General features: G+C 40.0%; 1 protein-coding gene across 2 annotated transcripts in view; it reads left to right on the forward strand.

Annotated features, from left to right (window-relative positions):
* Positions 1 to 3,698: 3,698 nt before the first annotated feature.
* MED14 (mediator complex subunit 14) overlaps positions 3,699 to 20,234 on the forward strand; it is a 73,059-nt gene continuing 56,523 nt past the window's right edge. For both annotated transcript variants that reach the window (XM_027608711.2, XM_027608712.2), the window contains exons 1-8: positions 3,699 to 4,236; positions 8,971 to 8,997; positions 11,350 to 11,455; positions 17,316 to 17,489; positions 18,145 to 18,274; positions 18,746 to 18,874; positions 19,207 to 19,314; positions 19,853 to 19,985. In XM_027608711.2, the coding sequence (XP_027464512.1) occupies positions 4,022 to 4,236; positions 8,971 to 8,997; positions 11,350 to 11,455; positions 17,316 to 17,489; positions 18,145 to 18,274; positions 18,746 to 18,874; positions 19,207 to 19,314; positions 19,853 to 19,985 (1,022 nt within the window). In that variant the 5' untranslated portion in view covers positions 3,699 to 4,021. The remainder of the gene's footprint in view (positions 4,237 to 8,970; positions 8,998 to 11,349; positions 11,456 to 17,315; positions 17,490 to 18,144; positions 18,275 to 18,745; positions 18,875 to 19,206; positions 19,315 to 19,852; positions 19,986 to 20,234) is intronic.

Here is a 20,234-nt window from a genome sequence, read left to right on the forward strand (position 1 = left end):
TAGAGAACAAACTGATGGTTACCAGAGGAGAGGTGGCTGGGCAGGGGGATGGATAAAATAAGTGACGAGGAGTAAGGAGTGCACTTATCACAATGGGCTCGTATAAAATGTATAAAATTGTTGAATATACTGTACGCCTGAAAATAATATAATAGTGTATGTTAACCATACTGGAATTTAAATTAAAATTTAAAAAATAAAAAAACAGGGGCGCCTGGGTGGCTCAGTCGTTAAGCGTGTTTTCAGCTCAGGTCAGGATCCCAGGGTCCTGGGATCAAGTCCCGCATCGGGCTCCCTGCTCGGCCGGAAGCCTGCTCCTCCCTCTCCCACTCCCCCTGCTTGCGTTCCTGCTCTCGCTCTCTCTCTCTCTCTCTCTCAAATAAATAATATCTTAAAAAAACCCTAAAATTAAAAAATAAAAATGGACAGAAATGGTATCAAAAAAGATTGGTGTTTTCTTTCAGTTTTGTTTTTGAGATGTATCCACATTGGTACATGTAGGTCTAATTCCTTCATTTGAACAGTTACATAGAAATACAGTAATTTGGGGCACCTGAGTGGCTCAGCAGGTTAAGCAGCCAACTCCTGATTTCAGATCTCAGGGTCCTGCCACTGAGTCCTGCTTCGGCTCCACACTCAGCGGGGAGTCGCTTGAGGATTCTCTCTCTCCCTCGTCCTCTGCCCCTTCCCCTGCTCAAGGGTGTGCTAATGAGTGCATGTGCTCTCCCTCTCTAAAATCAACAAATCTTAAAAAAAAAAAAAAAAGAAATACAGTAATTTACTTAGCCATTCTTCTACTGAGACAGTTAAGATCATTCACATGGTTTGGCTTCAACAGTAGGGCAATGAAATTCCTTGTACATTCCTAATATCATATAGTCAGGGGAGGCCTCCCTGAGGATTTTCTCATTTATGCTGATACTGGAAGGATGAGAAGCTAGCCATGTGAAGAGCTGGGAAACAAGTGCTTCCCATATTTGGAACAGTGGACAAGCCCTAACACCGTAGAAAACAGCACATATTAGACCCAGTGAGGTTACAGGTATAGTAAGTGAAGGAAAGAGTGGCAGGAGATAGTGGTAGAGAAGCAGGCAAGGGTCACTCTGTTAATGGCTTTAGAGACCACAGTAAGAAGTTTGGGTTTTCTTTTACAGGCAAAACAATTAAAGTTTTCTCATTTTTTCTAGGGTGGTCAGACCACACAGTATTGTGAGTTCCTTTCCTCAACTTTACCATGAACGGAGCATCTCTTGAATGAATGCAGTTATTGCTTTTGATCTCTGTTTTGGAGGAACTGGCTGCAGAATCTCATAAAAAGAAAGAAAAAATTAATCTCTTTCCCATTCATTTGTGTCTGAGGGGCAGCTGTATGCTTCAAAATGAAACTATATTTATCACAATTTCATTTTTCCACCAAGAGGGCTTAAAAGGAAATGTTCTCTTATTTCTCCATATTTTGCAATCAATTTCTTTTATTAAAATCGGATTGACTTCATGAAAGATGCCAAGTGTTTGGGTCAATTGAAGAGCCAAGGAAATATCATGCTGCTAGTTCTTAAACTATCTGACGTGTGGCAGAATCTGGTGATGACTAAATAGAGGAACAATTGAAAAATGTGAAAGAATTATGTATATACACTACAGTGCCAAACATTGTACTGTAGGCTTTAAAATTATAAATTACACGATTCCCAAAAGTGATTCAGATGAGTCATTCCTCTAGTAACTCAGCCAAACATGCTAATATTTTTTCTCCTTCCCCGTTCATTTCTTCACTAGCACTTCCTGTATTTGTCTAGTGGCTACACTATCAGGTTGGGAGGTGGGCTATCACCTCTTTGAGGAGCTTCCATTTATATTACCTCCCTTATTGCCAACAATTCAAGCATAGCACCTCTCACAGTTCTATTCCTTGATCTTTGCCCTGTTTTCCTTTGGACTATCTTTTTAACAAGTACTTTTCAATTTTTAAAGGTATCTATTGAAACACAGAAATTTCAATAGAATCTAATCTGATGGATGTGGGTGAAGTCTTCTCTATTCTAAAACCACCCCATCCAATTAATTTTTCTCTTTTATTTGCAAGTTGGTTGTACTGTCTCTAGGTAGAACCTTATTGCCAAATAGAATGTATACCACAACACATGGTGTATAACTGTGTTTAATATATGCAATAAGGCAGAGTTAAAATCCTATCAACATCACACAGAATCAGAATCTGAGAGTTAGAAAAGACCTTAAAGACCATCTTGTAGGACCACCTACCTTTCCTGTGTTTGTGACCACCGGCTTTTTTTTTTTAACTCAAGTCAATAGTTTTCAGAAAGGTTGGGGGGGAACTTCAATAAAACAAATCAAAACAACTGCAAAAGAAATGGTACCATTCTAGCTAACATAAAAATGTTTGTTCCCTGAGGTAACTTGCATAGGGAGGAATAATAGTCTGGGCCCTCCAGCAACTGCACCTGTAAGGGGTGTAAGTACTCCTAAGGCATTTTGATGAGTACCATGATGATAACCGCGTGTAAATGTGTTTGAAGGCCACAAAAGAGGGAGCAAGCGACTATACTCCAAAGGTTACAGGTGAATGGCCTTCAAGAATGACTGAGAATCACACAAGTGGACAGTAAGAGTATTTTAAGCTTAAAGAACAAGGGCATCTCCTACACCTAAGAGTACAGATATGAAATCTGCAAAAGGATGTTTCATAAAAGGGTCGCAGCAATTGACGCTTTTTAACAGTGGATTTCTACCTTAGCTGCACATAAGGAAGATTTTAAAAACCTCGAACCCAGATCTCACATCAGACCACTTAAAGTCGAATCTATGAGCTTAGCCTAAGTATTTTTTAAAGCCCCGCCCCCCGACGCCCCGCGATTCCAACGTGCAGACTGGGTTGAGAATCACCATTTTAAAGCAGGAAGCAAAATACTAAACGTGTTTTTTAGAAGGGGAAAACTGGAGGTAGGGCATAGAAAAATAACTGAAAACCCTGGGAGGGCAGGGCGTCTACTGCAGGAGCAGGGACAAGAACCGAGTGAGAGCCAGCGGTAGAGGATTTAAGGGCTGTTTCTGTGGTAGAACTCCCGCTTTGGGGGTCGGTAACGAGAGCAGCATATGTCCAACTCCATTAAAGTGAAGTTATTCTGCCAGCAGCCCTGCTCCTACCCCCCAACATATTTTCTCACATCTTTTCCCACACTTAAGAAAAAAAAAAAAACTGACGGAAACGTTGTCTATCCCACGAAAAGCGCATGAGCAGACTGTGGGAGGAGCAAAGATCTGAGAAGCCACAAGAGCGGCAATAGCCGCTACAATTTCTTTGCGATTCCAGAACCACAACTCACGAACATCTTAGGAGGGAGACTCCCCAGCAGCGTTTGCGCCCCACTGGGGAGCGCTGATAAATACCTCAGTGTAAATTGGAGACTTTTAAGCACCGGAGGGCGGCGACGGCAAGGGCGGGGCAACTACTGACGTTCGCGGTGACGTCGCCGGCTCCGCCCCCACACCCGCTTCCGGCGACGCGCGGCCCCCGCTTCCGCTTTCCCGGCCCGCGCGCCGGCCCCGCCTCACTCCCACGCGCCCCCAAGCGTCACGGCGACGGACAGCCGGAGAAAAAGCACAGGTTGCTGTCGGAAGTCCCCCTGCAGGTTCCCCTTCCGTTTTGCCTAACGACTTCCGCTTTGGGCCGTCAACATGGACGCTGCGGCTGCTTGCCGAAGCGGCCTCTGATCAGTTGCGGAGGCGCAGCTTCTCTGCGGAGGCCGCCCCGCTTCCCCGCCCTCCCCGCCTGCCCCCGCCTCCCCCCCCCGCCCCTCGCTCCAGTCGCTGGGGCCGGCGGGCTCGTCGCTACATGGGGGCGGGGCTCCGCGGCCGGCGCACGGCTTCCTGTTCGGAGGCGGCCTGGCGGTAGGCGGCGGCGACTCTGCCCGCGCCCACTTAGGCGCGGTGACCGAGCGCCTGGGAGACTCGAGGGCTTCATCTTGTGCCGCTGCGCCAAGCCCGGCCCTGCGCCGCCATGGCTCCAGTGCAGCTGGAGAACCACCAGCTGGTCCCGCCTGGAGGCGGTGGCGGGGCCAGCGGTGGTCCCGCGTCAGCCCCGGCGCCTCCTCCTCCCGGAGCCGCCGTGGCGGCGGCCGCTGCAGCCGCGGCCAGTCCGGGCTACCGGCTGAGTACCCTCATCGAATTTCTTCTGCACCGGGCCTACTCCGAGCTCATGGTGTTGACGGACCTGTAAGTGCCGCGAAACCCATGCCTGCTCCCCAGCACCCCCCCTCGCTTCCCGCCCAACCGGCTTAGAGAGGCTAGCACCTCCCCACGGGGCTGCTGTTTTTTCCTTTCCTCTGGGCTACTTAGTCTAGAATTTCTGAACTCTTGGGGCTCAGTGGACGTGGAGGAAAAGCTTTGCATTTGGGGTCTTTCTGGAGATGGAGCAACGGAGACTTGTTAATTATGTATGTTAGACTCACTGAAAATCCCATCTTTGGGGTTTTTGCTCGAGTTGCCAGCAGAACCCGATTGATTTCTTGGTTGGAAGCTTTTTAGCCGAAAGCCCAAGGTTAGGGTTTAGGAATACATAATATTCGAATTCCCAAAGACAGGAAATCTGTTTTACAGCGTCTTGACGGTACATTTTAAATTTAGGTTGTAATTGTTTCTGACAGTTTGAACTCAGGGGATCTATTGTGTATAAAATAATCCAAAATTTTGGATTCCAAGGTTGGTTTGTTTTTTCCTGAAATGTTTGAGAGTGTTTGAAGTTTTAACGCATTTAGTGTAAGTAAAAGATTTATTGTAACTGGTCTTCTGTTATTGTCTCTTGGAGTATGTAGGGAGTTTATAAATCAAGTTACCAATGAAATGCCTTGGGATATGATTAGGTTGTTAATCCCTTCAAAATAGGATCAGAATACACTAATTTTCAGTGTGTGAAGAAAAGGCACTATAAAATTTGGGGGTATATATACCTTAATTACTGTTATACATTTTAAATCCAGGTTCAGAAAAAGTAAGAATTTTAAGTTTTTACTTAATTTAGTTTTTATCTTTTATCTTGTTACACTCCAGATCAGTGTTTTCAATTGTATGCATTAATATGTAGATATTAGGCTGTAAAGTGGCATAGTAATTTCTTACCAGAGACTTAAAATATTTGTTCGCGGATGACTGAAAGAATTAGAATAGGTTCCACTTACTCCTGTAAAACATCATTCTCACTCAATTTTGACATATGGTACTTTGTTGAATGGAACAGAAAAAAGCCTTCCCCGTCTAACGAGAAACTTAAATAGCTGTCATGATTAGGTGTTATTCTAGTAATATACTTCTCTGAACCAATTACTCTTGGATTTCATGAAAATTTAAGTGTCTATGAAAAAATTTCACATATGTAAAGATCACCTACCCAATGTATAGCTATAGAAAAATGCTGAAAACTGCTATCAGTGATTGTATAATTTGTTCTTTCATAGAGGATTTCTAGAAATTTTTTGAATTATATTGTGTTCTTCCTATTTTACAACTTAGTTACAAAGAAATGTCTATTGCAGTAGAGTAAGTGTATAGTTTTAATCCTGCACCCTTTATATGATGATGATTCCCATACTTCTGTCTCCAGCAGAGACCTCTCCACTGAACTCCAGACCCTATATCCAGATGCCTACATTTAAATACCTAATGGGCATTTCAATCAATTCCACTTGATATATCCCCCCCCCCCCCCGCCCCAAACCTCTTTTGTCTCACTAAAGAGTATCTCCATTCTTCCTGTTGTGGCTTAGGCCACAAATTTGGAGTAATTCCTTTCTTCCAGTCCCATACCCAGTACATCAGCAAGTCTTGTCATCTCTGACTTCAGAGTCTGACCACTTTTCAACATTTCCATCAAGTGTGAATTCTTCTCCCATGTTAACTGCAGTAGTCTGCCAGTTGATATCTCTAACTGCTGCCCTTGCCCCTTTACAGTTTTTGTCATCCATAAAATAGCCAGGACGATCCTTTTAAAACTTCTCTGCCCCCAACTCTGCAGTGGTTCTCCATCTCACTTATGGTAAAAAGGTTTTATAGTCACCTGTATTTGGAATGACCATAAAACTTATGGTCCAGATCAGGACACTTTTGAGCATGAAAGATGGTGTTCTTAATAATAATGCCGGGCGCACCTGGGTGGCACAGTCAGTTAAGCATCTGACTGTTGGTTTTAGCTTAGGTCGTGATCTCAGGGTCATGAGATCGAGCTCCATCCTCAGTGAGGAGTCTGCTTGAGATTCTTTCTCTCCCTCCGCCCCTCCTGCCTGTGCTCTCTCTCTTTCTAAAATAAATAAATCTTAAAAAAATGTTGGCACAACAGGCATGAACCAGGACTGTCTTGGGCAAACCAGGACATGTGTGTGTGGTCTGTGCCTTCTCCCCCTTCCCTCTTTATCCTCATTTCCTAATACTCTCCTCTTTGCTTATTCTGTTTCGGCCACACTACCCTTCTTGATGTTTTTTGATAGTGCCAGGTACACTCCCACCTTAGGGCCTTTGTTTTCCCCCCAGAAATCTGTGTGGTTTGCTTTCCTATTTCCTTTAGGTCTTTGTTCAGATAGAACTTACCAGAAAGACTTTCTGTGACCACCCATGAAAAGCACTCTGCCCCTGCTGTCTCACTGCTTTGTTTTTTTCTTATCGCTACTGGGTACCAATAATTTATTGTCTACCTCCTCCCCACTGGAAGCTCCATGAGGATGGGAATTTTTATTTGTTTGCTATGTTCCCTGGGCCTAGAACATAGTTTGGCACATAGTTGGGGATTAACTAAGTATTTATTGACTTAATACATTAACAAATGAACTTTTAGAATTGCCATTGTAGACCATGGAGTATTTAATGGGAAAATACATTCCTGCTCTTCATACTTGGGTATATAAAATAACTCTTTTCTCTTTTGATTTGTGCTAGCCAAATTAGTTTAGGAGCTTACCTTGGAGTTCCTAAATCATGTATTTTTCCTTGTTCCAGGTGGGAACTGTCAGAATCAATGTATTGATGTAAAACTAGTGTTCTAGGTTTACTTTATAGTCTTATTTCTGCCATATTTGATGTTTGTGAACTATTGAAAGTAAAAAGGACCGCCTTGACAATTTCAGTGGTTTGTTTTTGGCCACAGATTTGTTTCCCCCTCCCCGCTTCTGCTTGTCTACCCCCACCTCCTCCCCAACACGCATGCTCTCATCTGAGAGTTTATACTCTGCCTTGACTTCTTAGGGAATTAGGTTCTACTCTTTTTTTTTTTTTAAACCTGTTTTAATTAAAATTAGAAAATGCTAGGATCTCAGTCACGTAAACTTGTCTTATTACACTTCAGTGTAAATAAGTGTCTGTGGGGCGCCTGGGTGGCTCAGTCGTTAAGCGTCTGCCTTCGGCTCAGGTCATGATCCCAGGGTCCTGGGATCGAGCCCCACATTGGGCTCCCTGCTCCGCGGGAAGCCTGCTTCTCCCTCTCCCACTCCCCCTGCTTGTGTTCCTGTTCTCGCTATGTCTCTCTCTGTCAAATAAATAAATAAAATCTTAAAACAAAAAAAAAGTGTCTGTGACTTCCAAAAATTTGCATTTTAGGGCTTTTGCCCCTAATGGTGGATTTGTTATCCATAAAGGAATTTTAAATAGATTAGGAGGAATTAGGAGGAAAGGGATGCAGACAACAAAGCCTAATCTTTGTCCCCGAAATGATTCCGCCTCTGACATGATCCTTTTAGGATCTCTGGGGCAGGTGGGAAGAGCTGGAATAATGTTTCCTGTTCTTTCTACCCCCAGAGGCTCTCCTCTTTTGTTTCTGTCTGTCTCTTATGCACACACCTGCATTCATGGTTCTCATTCTCCTTCCCTTGAGGACGAGGGTTGTGGCTTCTCAAAGGGAGTGTTCTCGGGAGCTTTCACATGTAGAGGAACTTGCCAGTAGTTGTTTTTCCTTGCAGTCTTCTAAGGCCTTAATTTCTGCTTCATCTGATCCTACTGGCCCTTCCAGCTTGTACCTAGTTTCCTTTATCACCTGGATCATAACTTCAACTTCTATCTCACTGTCTACTCTCAGAATTATTGTTAACTACAAGCCAGAGCTCATTTTGATAGTTTCCTCTCCTTGTACCTCGAACTCTGGTTTTATTTTTTCTGCACCTGTGGCCCGTGGGTGGGAGAAGAGAATCTAAGTGGCTCAGTGTGTGTTCTTCAAGAAGGGATTAGATGTAGAGGAGGCTTTAGAGTTGCTCAGGCCTTTGAATCTTGAGCCATGGGATAGAGGTTTCCAGAATGTGGTGATTCAGGAGGCAGATCAGGACCTTTGTAAGCATCAGTGGACGTGAGAGTGTTAAATGGTATAATTTACCAGGGAAAATAGTGACATTGGTTGCTGGCTGTTGTACTGGAGAACTAGCAAAAAAGAAATCAAAACCTTACTGGAGCTTAAAAGTAATCATTTACATCTAACCACCATGCAACATCATAATTACCATAAAACCATTGGCTGACACTAGTCCTTTTGTGTGCTTAGCTTCCAGTTTTTGCCCATCCTGACAAAACATGGAGAGATTATTTCTTGGAAGCAAGGTTCCATTGGATACAAGGAGGCTAGCAGCTAGTATTCTGCATCCGTGTCTATTTTGGTTTTAAAAGAATATTTTCTCTAACTATGATATAGTAGTGTGTTTAATGTACGACTTGAACTTTTTAAATGTTTGAGGTTCATGCAGTACGTTTTAGACCATCTTGAATGGGGAGGAATGTTCTTTGTTGGTTTTTCCCCTTATAGCCATATTGCTAGAAACTCGTAAAAAAGAGTAGGTAGCCACATAAGCCTGTAGTGGCTATTTATCTAGTTTTTCTGAAACACTAAGGTGTGTAATAGAATCAAAATAAAAACCGTTATCATAGTTTGATGAGGTATGTGTATATTTAGTCAATTTCTTTTGTTTTTCTTTTTTCTCTTAGACTGCCAAGGAAATCTGATGTGGAAAGGTGAGTATGAAAAAAACCTTAAATCTGTGTCTGTGTTGGTATATCTATGAGAGTGTATGTGAGAAAGAGAGAAAGAGAGAGAGTGTGTGTGTGTGTGTGTGTGTGTGTGTGTGTGTGTGTATGTATGTATGTGTATGAAGGGTAGGGCTGTGGATTGGAAACCTAGGTCCAGAGAACCTAGGGTGATGTTTTACACCATTTGTTTAGGGAACCCTGGGAAATGTGATTTCCTCATCCTTGACAATTGGTGTAGACCAGCTCTGGACCTTGTGTTCTGAAAACTTTGTTAAGTCCCCGAGGGGGAGAGGAAGATCTAGAAGGTATAGAACTTAATAGAAGAAGCTGAGGAACAGACTGACTTAAGTTGGCTGTTGATTTACCGTTTGCTATGAAGATGCTATTAGATGTCTTTAGAGAATCGACATTTGCATACTGCTATTGCCGTTTCATAGTTGAATTTTGATTGAGTTGGAGTTTGGGGCTTAAGACATAACTAAACACCACTGTTTCATAGGCCAAAGGAACAAGATAAATTAAGGTTTCAAAGTAATCCTGTGATGGAGGTTTAAGTTCTGGCCACAGTATAGGCTACTTGACTGTGTCTCTGGCACTCTTATGCTCCTTGGTTAATTTTTTTTTTCCTAAATACCAAGTCACTAGGGAAGATTTATTAGTGACTCTGCTCCCCACCCCCACCACCAGCTATCTTTCTGATGGAATTGGATCAAAAAGGTAGAGATGGGAGAGACCGTTGAAGCATACTTTTGTTATGGTTTGGCTGGTCAGTTTTAAAGGAAGGAAATGTAAATCCGGATTTCTTCTGTCCGCTCTGGGGTGGGAAGGGAAACTGGGCCTTGAAAAACTGACTCATGCTGCTGATCACTTGAGATTGCATGGTGTCAAAAAAGTCCTGTTACAATAGTTTACAAAGGTGGGTGTTTGCTTTCCAGTACAGGAGATCATTTGGGGAACCAAGTTAATAATAGACAGATATATTTGCTCTAGGAGAAGAGCAGAGAGCTCACGTGCTCTGTTAAGTCATTGCTGAGTTGGAATTTGAGTACTGGGGCTCCCAGCACTGAGATGGTGCCAGGTCTTAATGTATATTTCCTATTTCTGCTGTGCTCCAGTCTTGCCTGTGATGCTCTGCTTGTTACCTCTCTTAAGATCCTTCACAGACACTGGCAAGGAGTCTTAATTGTATCTGTGCCCTTGCTTCTTCTCTTTGTTCTACCAATAATCATACTGCTGGCTGAATCTTAAGGAAGCCTTTTCAGGTTTTTTTGTGGGCTACGCACACATGCTCTCGCTAGGAGTTAGACTCTGTAGTCCTCAGTCAGGATTATACTTTTATCAGGATTATACAAAAGCTTTTATTTTGGTGCATTGCCTCATGGTGTTGCTATTGGTGAGATACAGAGATGTGGGTTGGATCTGTAGGCCATTGAACAGCTGTACTGAGATTAATATAGGTCAGAGTCCACTTGGAGGGAGGTTGATGTCCTGCTGGGTCCTGTCATCAGTCCCGGCCTGTCGAATATATTTTTCAGTATCTTAGGGTAAACTATGAAAGTGATTTTCAATTTTATAGCTGTCAGGAAATTGAGAGGTCTAGCTAACATACTGACAAAGCTTTTAAGGCTTTATGGGATGATGAAAATACTGATGAGTATTGAGAGAAAAAGCATCGTAGTGGATATAGCATAAAAATAGATATGGACAGACCATCTAGCTTTTATTTTTAGTGCTCAGCTTACTTTAACTTTGTTTAGATGATTTAATATCTAAGTTTGTCACTGAAATTAGTTTGGTAAAGTGTTGCATAGTTCTTTGATTATTCAGGTGTTTAAATCACACTCTTGCAAGATGGGAAATGGGCCCTTGCTTTTGTAGAAGTGAGACACTTTCAAGCTTTGGTAAAGATCTGTTTCAGTTCCTTTCTCGTAACAAAAAGGTTGCAAATTCATAACTCATAGTCTTAATTATGAAATTCCTGACTCTTAATTTGTTCCTCTCTGTGACCTAGTTAACTTTTATGTTGTGCTTTTATATCTGTGAATTGGGTATAGTTCAGTAAACAACTTTTATTGTCACACAAAATTAATTTTTAAAATGTGATGGTGGTTTATTGCTAAAACATTTTTTTGGATTTATTACTTGGAAGTAGAAAATAAAAATGCATGCAGTATACAAAATGTGACAATAATTCATATTTAGGTAAGTACCTTAGGTGGTTCATTTTATTGTAATGGTTGTAAACAAAGATTGATTCATATTTTAGCCCAGATGAAATAAATTGTGAAATACTCTTTTCAGATATGTTGGTTCATTAAGAATTGTTTTATTTTATAGGAAAATAGAAATAGTGCAGTTTGCTAGCCGGACACGTCAACTCTTTGTTCGACTATTAGCTTTAGTAAAATGGGCTAATAATGCTGGCAAGGTGGAAAAATGTGCGGTGAGTTAAACTTTTGATTTTATTTTATATAAAATAACTTTTTGGGATGTCAGTTTATAATAGACATAGCTTCTAATTTTAGCTTTAATTTATATCTATTGATTTGTTTTGAGAGACAGTACTTGAGTAATCCTATTTCTGTATGAAAATGTGTAGGGGCACCTGGGTGGCTCAGTTGGTTGGTTAAGCGTCTGCCTTTGGCTCAGGTCATGATCCTGGGGTCCTGGAATCAAGCTCCACCTCAGGGCTCCCTGCTCAGCGGGGAGCCTGCTTCTCCTTCTGCCTCCCTCCCTGCCCCCGCCCCCGTGCTTTTTCTTGCTTTCTCTCTCGAATAAATAAGTGAAATCTTAAAGAAAAATGTGTAATATATTTCTGTAGAAACTTAGTATTTGATCACCCGAGCAGGAAAAGAGAGTAGGTCGTATCTGGAGACATTGTTACTCTAGAAGACATTAAATATGAGACTTAAACTATAGGGGGGAAATAGCTTTACATTTGTACGCTTCCTTAGAGTGTGCAAAGTACTTCCTTGAATTTTGCCTGTTGATTCTTGAAAACCCTCTTGAGCATGGCAAAGTTGGTATTTTCTTGTTTGGAATAAGGTTCTTAGGAGCTAAATGGCTTCTTCAAGGTCACAGAGCTGATAACAGCATTTATCTGTTTGTTATTCATCTACTGATTCTCCAAACCCTTTAGTGAGCACAGGGCATAGGATATGGCAGATGAGATTTAAGAAAGGCACAGCCCCTGCCCCCAAGAAGCTCATAGGCTTTGTCTGTTAAATCACTCTTGAATTCAGAGGAGGGACATGTAGTGAAGTATACCAGAGATGCTAAAATCTGCCTCCCCCGCCCCCTAACCAAAAGAAAAGAAACCCAAGTTATGAGCTCATAACTTGGGGAGGATGGCGCCGTGTTAACAAACGAGGCACATGATTACTCCCTTCTGTTTTACTTCGGTCACTTCCTGTGAGGAGAGTGGAAAGAGAGTAGAGTACCCTTTATTCATATTGGAAAGGGTAGAGTAATCATAAAGTGAATAAAGTCCTAAAACAATGAGAGCATTTATTCACTTTGAGGTCAGCTCTACAAGGCAAGTAACCTTCTAGCCACTGTCAGTTACATTTGGAAAGTAGGTAGATTCTCTAAGCTTGACACTGATGCTCATACTTTCTTTTCATTCAATTATGTAATAACATTAAAAATTTTTTTATCAGTTTTTATCAGTGAAGGCAGAAAAACAGCTTTACATTGGTTCAGTTTTATTTGAGTTCTTTTCAAATTCTCTTAAAGTTTACAAATTAAAATGAGCAGCCACCTGGTCAGTATAGAGGTACTGTAATAAATTTCTTTTTAGCACCCTGACAAGCTAAGTTGAAAATATTTTTATAGTACTTTTATATTTGCAAGTCTATCAGGGTTTGCCTCTTCCATAAAATCCCACATCAGAAAGGAATCTAGGACACATTTGTGTTTCCACATGTGATATCCTGACCTCTCCCCTCCATTGTAGCCACTGCATTCACTGTCCTCGGTTCTACTGGGTTCCTCATCATTAGACACAGAGCCTAGGTGAAAGTTGCTAAAGTGAAAGGAGAAAAGGGGTTGTGAAGAAGTTGAGAATTGTAAATTCTAGAATAATAATTTTTTTAAGTTAAAAATAAAACCCAATTTTCACTGAAGTTGATACTCAATTCCAGCTCTACCAACTAAGCTAGTGACAATGCTAGAAGAATTCTACCAAGATAAATTCCAGCCATGTATCTTTTGTCCATAGGAGTAAGCTGTCATCCTTCTGAAATACAACCTCGATCACAGGTTTATTTAGTGGGAGAATATTTTGTACCCCATATACTGTTTTTCTCATAGGGGAAAATGTTCTTTGATTCATCTGTTGTCTGTTGGTATGATAGGGAAATTAAAGTTTGTATTCAGAAGGTCTTTTGTCCACTGAAAAGCATCATTTAAAGGATAGTTGTGATTATAAATATTAATAAACAGACTTATACCAACCTTATTTATCAGAAAGTTTTATAATTCGTTTTTCTGGAAATTTGGACACCAAATGTAGTAAATCTATTTTGGTTGAAATGAAGAAGCATGGTATAATATTTCTGAAAAGCCTAGGGTTTCTTTTCAATAATTACTTAACTTGGGGTAATCTTTTCTTAAAAATGTTCAAACTTGCAATGAAAGTTAGGTGTCACTGAAGTATATCAAATCCAAGTGTTCAGTCTTTCAAACGTGGTGTTAAATCCCTAATTATATCATGGGTATTTCAGTTATCTGTTTAATACTACTGAGTTGTGCTTCAGTAACATAATGTCAAGGAAAATCCAAAACTCTTGGTTTTGATATTGAGCCGTATTGTAATTCATCTTTCATTAATTCATAGTTCAGCATTCTTTTATTAGTTTTTTGAATTGGCTGTTCAGATAAGTCACATTCTGAATAAAGTCTCATATTGTACTTACGTAAAGTTTTGGTATTTTTGTTTTGTGAATGTAGATACCACAGATGTGTTTATGTCAGGCATTAAGTCCATCAACTAGAGAATTAGAGGATTATTCATGTTTTGATTCTTCTGTTCTCAACCTAATGATTATTTACCTAGTCTCATTTGAGGTTCTTAATAGATAATGATCTTTAGCCATACCAGACATATTAAGTGTGTAACAGTGTATAATGTATAAATACAGTTTATAACTCTAATGATAAAACAGTCTCGATCAGGTTTTATCTAAGAAAAAAAATATCTCTCATATTCCTGGAGCTTTTTAAAAAACAGCTTTATTGAGATATAATTCATATACCATACAATCCACCCATTTAAAGTATACATTTCAGTGGTTTTTAGTATATTTAGATATGTGCAACCATCAGTCAATTTTAGAACATTGTCATCATCTCAAAAAGAAAATATGTAGCCTTTTGCTGTCACCTCCAAGTGCCCCCTCCCCCCGCAGCCCTAAGGAAGCATTAGTCTGTTGTCAGTAGATTTACCTACTCTGAACATTTCATATAAATGGAATCGTAATTTGGGGTCTTTTGTAACTGGCTTATTTCACTTAGCATAACGTTTTCAAGGTTCATTCATGTTGTAGCATGTAGTAGTTAGTGCTTCGTTTCTTTTATAGTTGAATTGTATGGATCTACTATATTTTGTTTATCATCAGTTTGTGGACGTTTAGGTTGCTTCTAGTTTTTGGCTGTTATGAATAATGTCGCTGTAAATATTCATGTACAAGTTTCTGTATGGACATATGTTTTCATTTCTCTTGGGTATATGCCTAGGAATTGAATGGTTGGGTCATATGGTGACTATGTTTAATCACTTGAGGAACTGCCAGACTGTCTCCCAAAATGGCTGTACCATTTTACATTACCACCATCAATGTTTGAGGGTTCCAGTTTTTCCATGCCAATACTTGTTATTGTCTGACATTTTGATTCTAGCCATCCTACTAGGTGTGAAGCTGGTATCTCATTGTGGCCATCCTATTAGGTGTGAAGCTGGTATCTCATTGTGGTTTTGATTTGCATTTCTCTGCGGACCAGTGATGTCAAATATGTTTTCATGTGCTTTTGGCCATTTATGTATTTTTCTTAGAGAAATGTTTATGAAGTGCTCAGTTAAATTTGAAAGGAGAATATTAACCATATTAACAGCTGGCACGTGAGTGCTTAAAAAAAAAAAAAAGAATGTGATGATCATTAGGGACCTGTATAGTTTTACTAAAAACTAAGTTACTCAAAACTAAAATTTTATGTTTATTCATTAGATTTCTAAGTCAAAGGAGTATAACTGAAGCTAGTGTATTTTGAATTGAGCCAGAGTGGTGTTGAGAATGTTTCATTAATTACCCACGTTTAAGGTGGAGCAATGTGGGCTGGATGAACTGTAATACCCCACTAGGGTTGATGCAGGTGTTCCCAGAGGGAGGTCTTTGGTATTCTTTGGCCTTGGCTTTGGTCTGATAGGCATTTTTACAGTGTCCTGGATTGGAGACTTGGGATGATCTAAATCTGAGTAAAAACCAGCTCAGAAGTTGAGAGAAGTAGGGGCGCAGTCAGTTGAGCATCTGACTCTTGGTTTTGGCTCGGGTAGTGATCTTAGGGTCATGGGATGGAGCCTGCATCAGGCTCCATGCTCGGTGTGGGTTCTGCTTGAGATTCTCTCTCTCTCTTCCTCTGTCCCTCCTGCTCGTGCTCTCTCTCTCTCTCTTTCTCTCTCTCTAAAATAAGGATTTTAAGATTTATTTAAATCTTAAAAAAAAAAAAGGTTAAGAGAAGTAGGATCCAAATGGTTTTAATGTGTTAGAATCAGACAGCTTACAGTTCTGCTTTAGTTTCAGGATGGAAAAAGGGCCTTGCCTGATAGAGATTCATGTACAAAATATCAAGTCCTTTTAGTGGACTCCCAGCTTGCTGTGTGTTAGCACTGTCATTGCTGCTAATAAGTTAATGTTGTTGTTATTGATAGAAATCCATTTTAGTAGTCATGCAAGGTAGCACTTCTGGGCAGTCTAAGAGAAGAAACATTTTTTGGTTCCAATTTCTCTGATTGTTGGCTTTCTTTGGGCAGGTGTCTTAACCTAAGTCTCAATTTTCTCATATCTAAGGTGATAGTCATTATCTGGTTTTGTCTATTTCCTAGAGTTGTGAAGATCAGACAATAAAAATGAGTATGGAAATACTGAGAAAATGTAGGGCATTGTGTACCGGTATTAATTGTAGGTGTGATGTGGTATTAATTCTGGATACCATGTTTTAAGTTGACCACTGATAAATCGGAGTATTTCCAAAGCAGCAGAACAAGGGTGGTGAGTGAGAAATTTGGAGATAAAGACTAAATGAAGTGACTTGGGATGTTTAGCTTGGAGATAGGATGGGCTTCCCCTATTTGAAGGACATAAGAGACATTACTTCTCCAAAATGGAAGATAAAAGTTTCAAGGAAGTAGTTTTCAGCTCCGTGATGAGCTCTGCTAGTTCAGGTACCCTTATGAAATGCATTCAGTAGAGAACTGATGGAAAGGATTTCTGACATGAAGTTGGCCTAGATTTCATACAACAGGCAACATTTATGGAGTATTTTATGTGTTCTGGGCAGTGTTCTGAAGGTTTTGTAATAACTTTAAAAAAAAAGATTTATTTATTTATTTGAGAGAGAGAGCGAGCACTCAAGTAGGGGGAGGAGCAGAGGGAGAGAATCTCAAGCAGATTCCCTGCTGAGCACAGAGTCCAATGCGGGGCTCCATCCCATGACCCAGGAGATCATGACCTAAGCCGAAACCAAGAGTTGGACGCTGTAACTGACTAAGCCACCTAGGCAAGCCTATATGCATTAGCTCTTAATCCTCAGAACAACCTTACGAGGTTGGAAATCATTATCTCCATTTCACAGTTGAAAAAACTGAGGCCCAGAGAGGTTAAGTGACTTGCCTAAGGTTATTGGGATAGTAAGTTGCAGAGTTAAAATTGAGACTAAGGCAGTCTGGGTCTAGGAGTCCATGCTTTTAACTACTTTGTTACCAGCCAACTCCAGAAGTCTAGGAGAGTAAAAAGCATTTTATTCTATTTATTTTTCCTAACTTCTGATAATGTACTGGTAATGTTAAGGATGGAGAAACAAATTGGAAAACCTTTTACTTAAAGTGATAGAAAGTTACTGTTTTTAATGCCGAATGCAAATGTATTAAATATTTCTTCACATTACTGGGAAATTTCTTGAAGAAATGTTTCAAAATGTGGAAAACTATTAATTCCCTCAAAGTTTACTTTGGAATGAATAAATGATATTTGAAGTGCAAAGCAGCTTGTTATCAATGAAGCTTAATATATTTACCCTTTGCTTTAAAGATGATTTCAAGCTTTTTAGATCAGCAAGCCATCCTGTTTGTGGATACTGCTGATCGCCTAGCCTCGTTAGCTAGAGATGCCCTAGTCCATGCACGCCTGCCTAGTTTTGCCATCCCGTATGCCATTGATGTACTGACTACTGGGTCTTACCCACGACTGCCCACCTGCATTAGGGTAAGTGCATTGCTCAACATTCCCCTTCTTAAAAGTTGGAAGAGTTTGGCAATGAAGTCTATTGTGTTATTAAGGAGCCCAACAAAACAACTATTCTCTGTTTTTAAAACAATTATTTCATGTAATTCACTTGTTTTTCTATAACTAAAATTGTGGTTTTTTGAAATAAATTGAGGGCCAGAATGTGAATAACTATCAAAATGGATGAATCTGTGTGTGTGTGTCTGTGTGTGGTTAAACATGTGCACATTAACTTACATCTATTTCAGATGTGAAAATACTACATGCTGGTTGCTTTTTGGAAGGTTGGTTGTTTTTTTTAAGTACTATTGTGGTAGTTGTTTACTGACTTGGTGCTATTATATTTTATACTTTTAAGAAGTGGTGGAAGTCATCTAGTGACATGAACTTGGTCTCATAAATAGAGCATGAAGAAGATCGTGTTGTATTACTGACTTAGCTGGGTGACTAGTGGAATCATTGGCATTCTAAAGCCTGATAGTAATGGTCATGTCACTATTATTGGATGTAGACCGCAGAAATGAGTGTTGAGATTCTCTTGGGCAAAGTACAAAAATACTATGTTAAGACAGGCGCAGGTAAAGATTGTGTCTCTTTGTAACATTATTTTAAAATCACTTAATTTTTTTTGTAGGATAAAATTATTCCTCCAGACCCAATTACCAAGATTGAGAAACAAGCCACACTTCACCAGCTCAATCAGATTCTTAGACATCGGCTTGTGACCACAGATCTTCCTCCTCAGTTAGCAAATCTTACAGTTGGTATGTACCTGAAGTTTATTTAGTTTTTTTTAAAGACTTGACTTGTTAGAATTTTTTTTAAACAGCTTTTGGGGTTTCGTTCGAAGAAATACTATTTTGAGGTTTTGGCCTGCAATTCAGGTGGTGTTCAAATATGTGACTTGTCATCCCGATCATTTTTCTCTTTAGTACCTGGGGATAAAATTTTAGTGCCTGGAGATAAAATGCTAGTATGTGAAGCTGGGAGCAGGGAGATCACCTAGGACTGGAGGAGAGAAGAAGCCCCCCGAGTTACGCCTCAAGAGAAAATTGTTAGTTGATGTTAGAAGTGTTAACTGCCTTTGGCTATTGCTTATGCAGGAACTACTGAATTCTTTGGACACTTAGGAAAGAACTCTCAAGCTATTTAAAATTTCTAAGTTAGACTGAACGTTCTAGGTTAGCAGGAAGCTGCTTATTTTCTAGCAAGTAATCATGTTTTTCTTCTAAAAGCAAATGGCCGGGTGAAGTTTCGAGTTGAGGGAGAATTTGAAGCCACCTTGACTGTGATGGGAGATGATCCAGATGTTCCATGGCGTCTTCTCAAGCTAGAAATTCTAGTTGAGGATAAGGAAACAGGAGGTAAATCATAAATACAGATTTAAATCATAAATAGTAATTCAGATGCTTGGTGTTTCTATATTATTGAAACATTCTTGCAGAATAATAAATGTTCAGCAGTTTATCCTGTCGTTTGAGGCAGATGTTAGGATGATCATACCTACCTACCTATCCGTAGAGGCTTTAGTATTTCTCAAGTATAATGTTCTCTGGTTTCGATAGATAACTTCAGTTCTTTTTTCTTTTTTCTTTTTTTTTTTTAATTGTGTTAGTATACTCTTCCTTAGTTGGTAGTATAATATGATCTGTACACTTTTCTGATTAACCACCTTCTTTTCTCCTGCCAATGGAAGATGGGCGAGCCTTGGTTCATAGTATGCAAATCAACTTTATCCATCAGCTGGTGCAGTCTAGACTCTTTGCTGATGAAAAACCTCTTCAGGACATGTATAACTGCCTACGTATCCTTTTGAAATTTGAGACATATATTTGTAAGGAATTTGTGTGTCTCTCTCTTCCCCACATTTCCATTTGCCCCCTCATCCTGAACTGTAGCAGACTAAAGTCCCCCTTCCTTTTTGGGGGTAGAAACAGGGCTGGGGAACAGGTCAGTGTGAAGAATAATTACACATCTGTAATAAACCAAATTTTAAATTTTACTGTTCACTCCGCAGGTAAAAATAAAAATGAATTAGAAATAGTACAACCTGGAGGAAAAAAACAGTGCTATTTGGTCTACACATATTCTCTAAACTGATGAATTAGCGGGCAACCTGGACCTTACGGTTTGTTTATGTTGGTTCAAAATTAAACATAAAACTTCTAAAATTGTGCCACAAATCATAACACTTTTTAGTATATGTCATTGGAGAAATATAATTCCAGAAATTTCTTTCATAGCCAGCTTTTGGGGAAATAAAGCTTTCGTTAAATGAAGTTTGCTTGTACTTCATTGGCTGTTGTAGTGATTTATTAAGTTTGCTTAACGAGACCCATCAGATTCTTTCTGCTTATCGCTTCAGTTAGAAGTGCTACATTCCCAAACTCTAATGTTAATCCGAGAGCGGTGGGGAGACCTTGTGCAGGTGGAAAGGTACCATGCTGGAAAGTGCCTCTCCCTCTCAGTTTGGAAGTAAGTGAAGTTGATTCTGGTGAGTTCATGCTGTGACTGTTAATACTCTGTCTTTTTCTTCCTTTTTTTCTCTCATGCATCTGATTTACTATACACCAATAGCTGTGTACCTCTTAGCTACATGATTTTATATAGTAAGGTCCCTGGTATCATATAAACCACATAGGACATCTATAACTGACCCCTTTCTTGGAACGTGGCATGTTTTAAATACGTAGACCTTTATTTGTACTAAGATTAGCTTTCTTA

This window comes from Zalophus californianus, chromosome X (assembly GCF_009762305.2).
Source record: "Zalophus californianus isolate mZalCal1 chromosome X, mZalCal1.pri.v2, whole genome shotgun sequence".
Taxonomy (NCBI): domain Eukaryota; kingdom Metazoa; phylum Chordata; class Mammalia; order Carnivora; family Otariidae; genus Zalophus; species Zalophus californianus.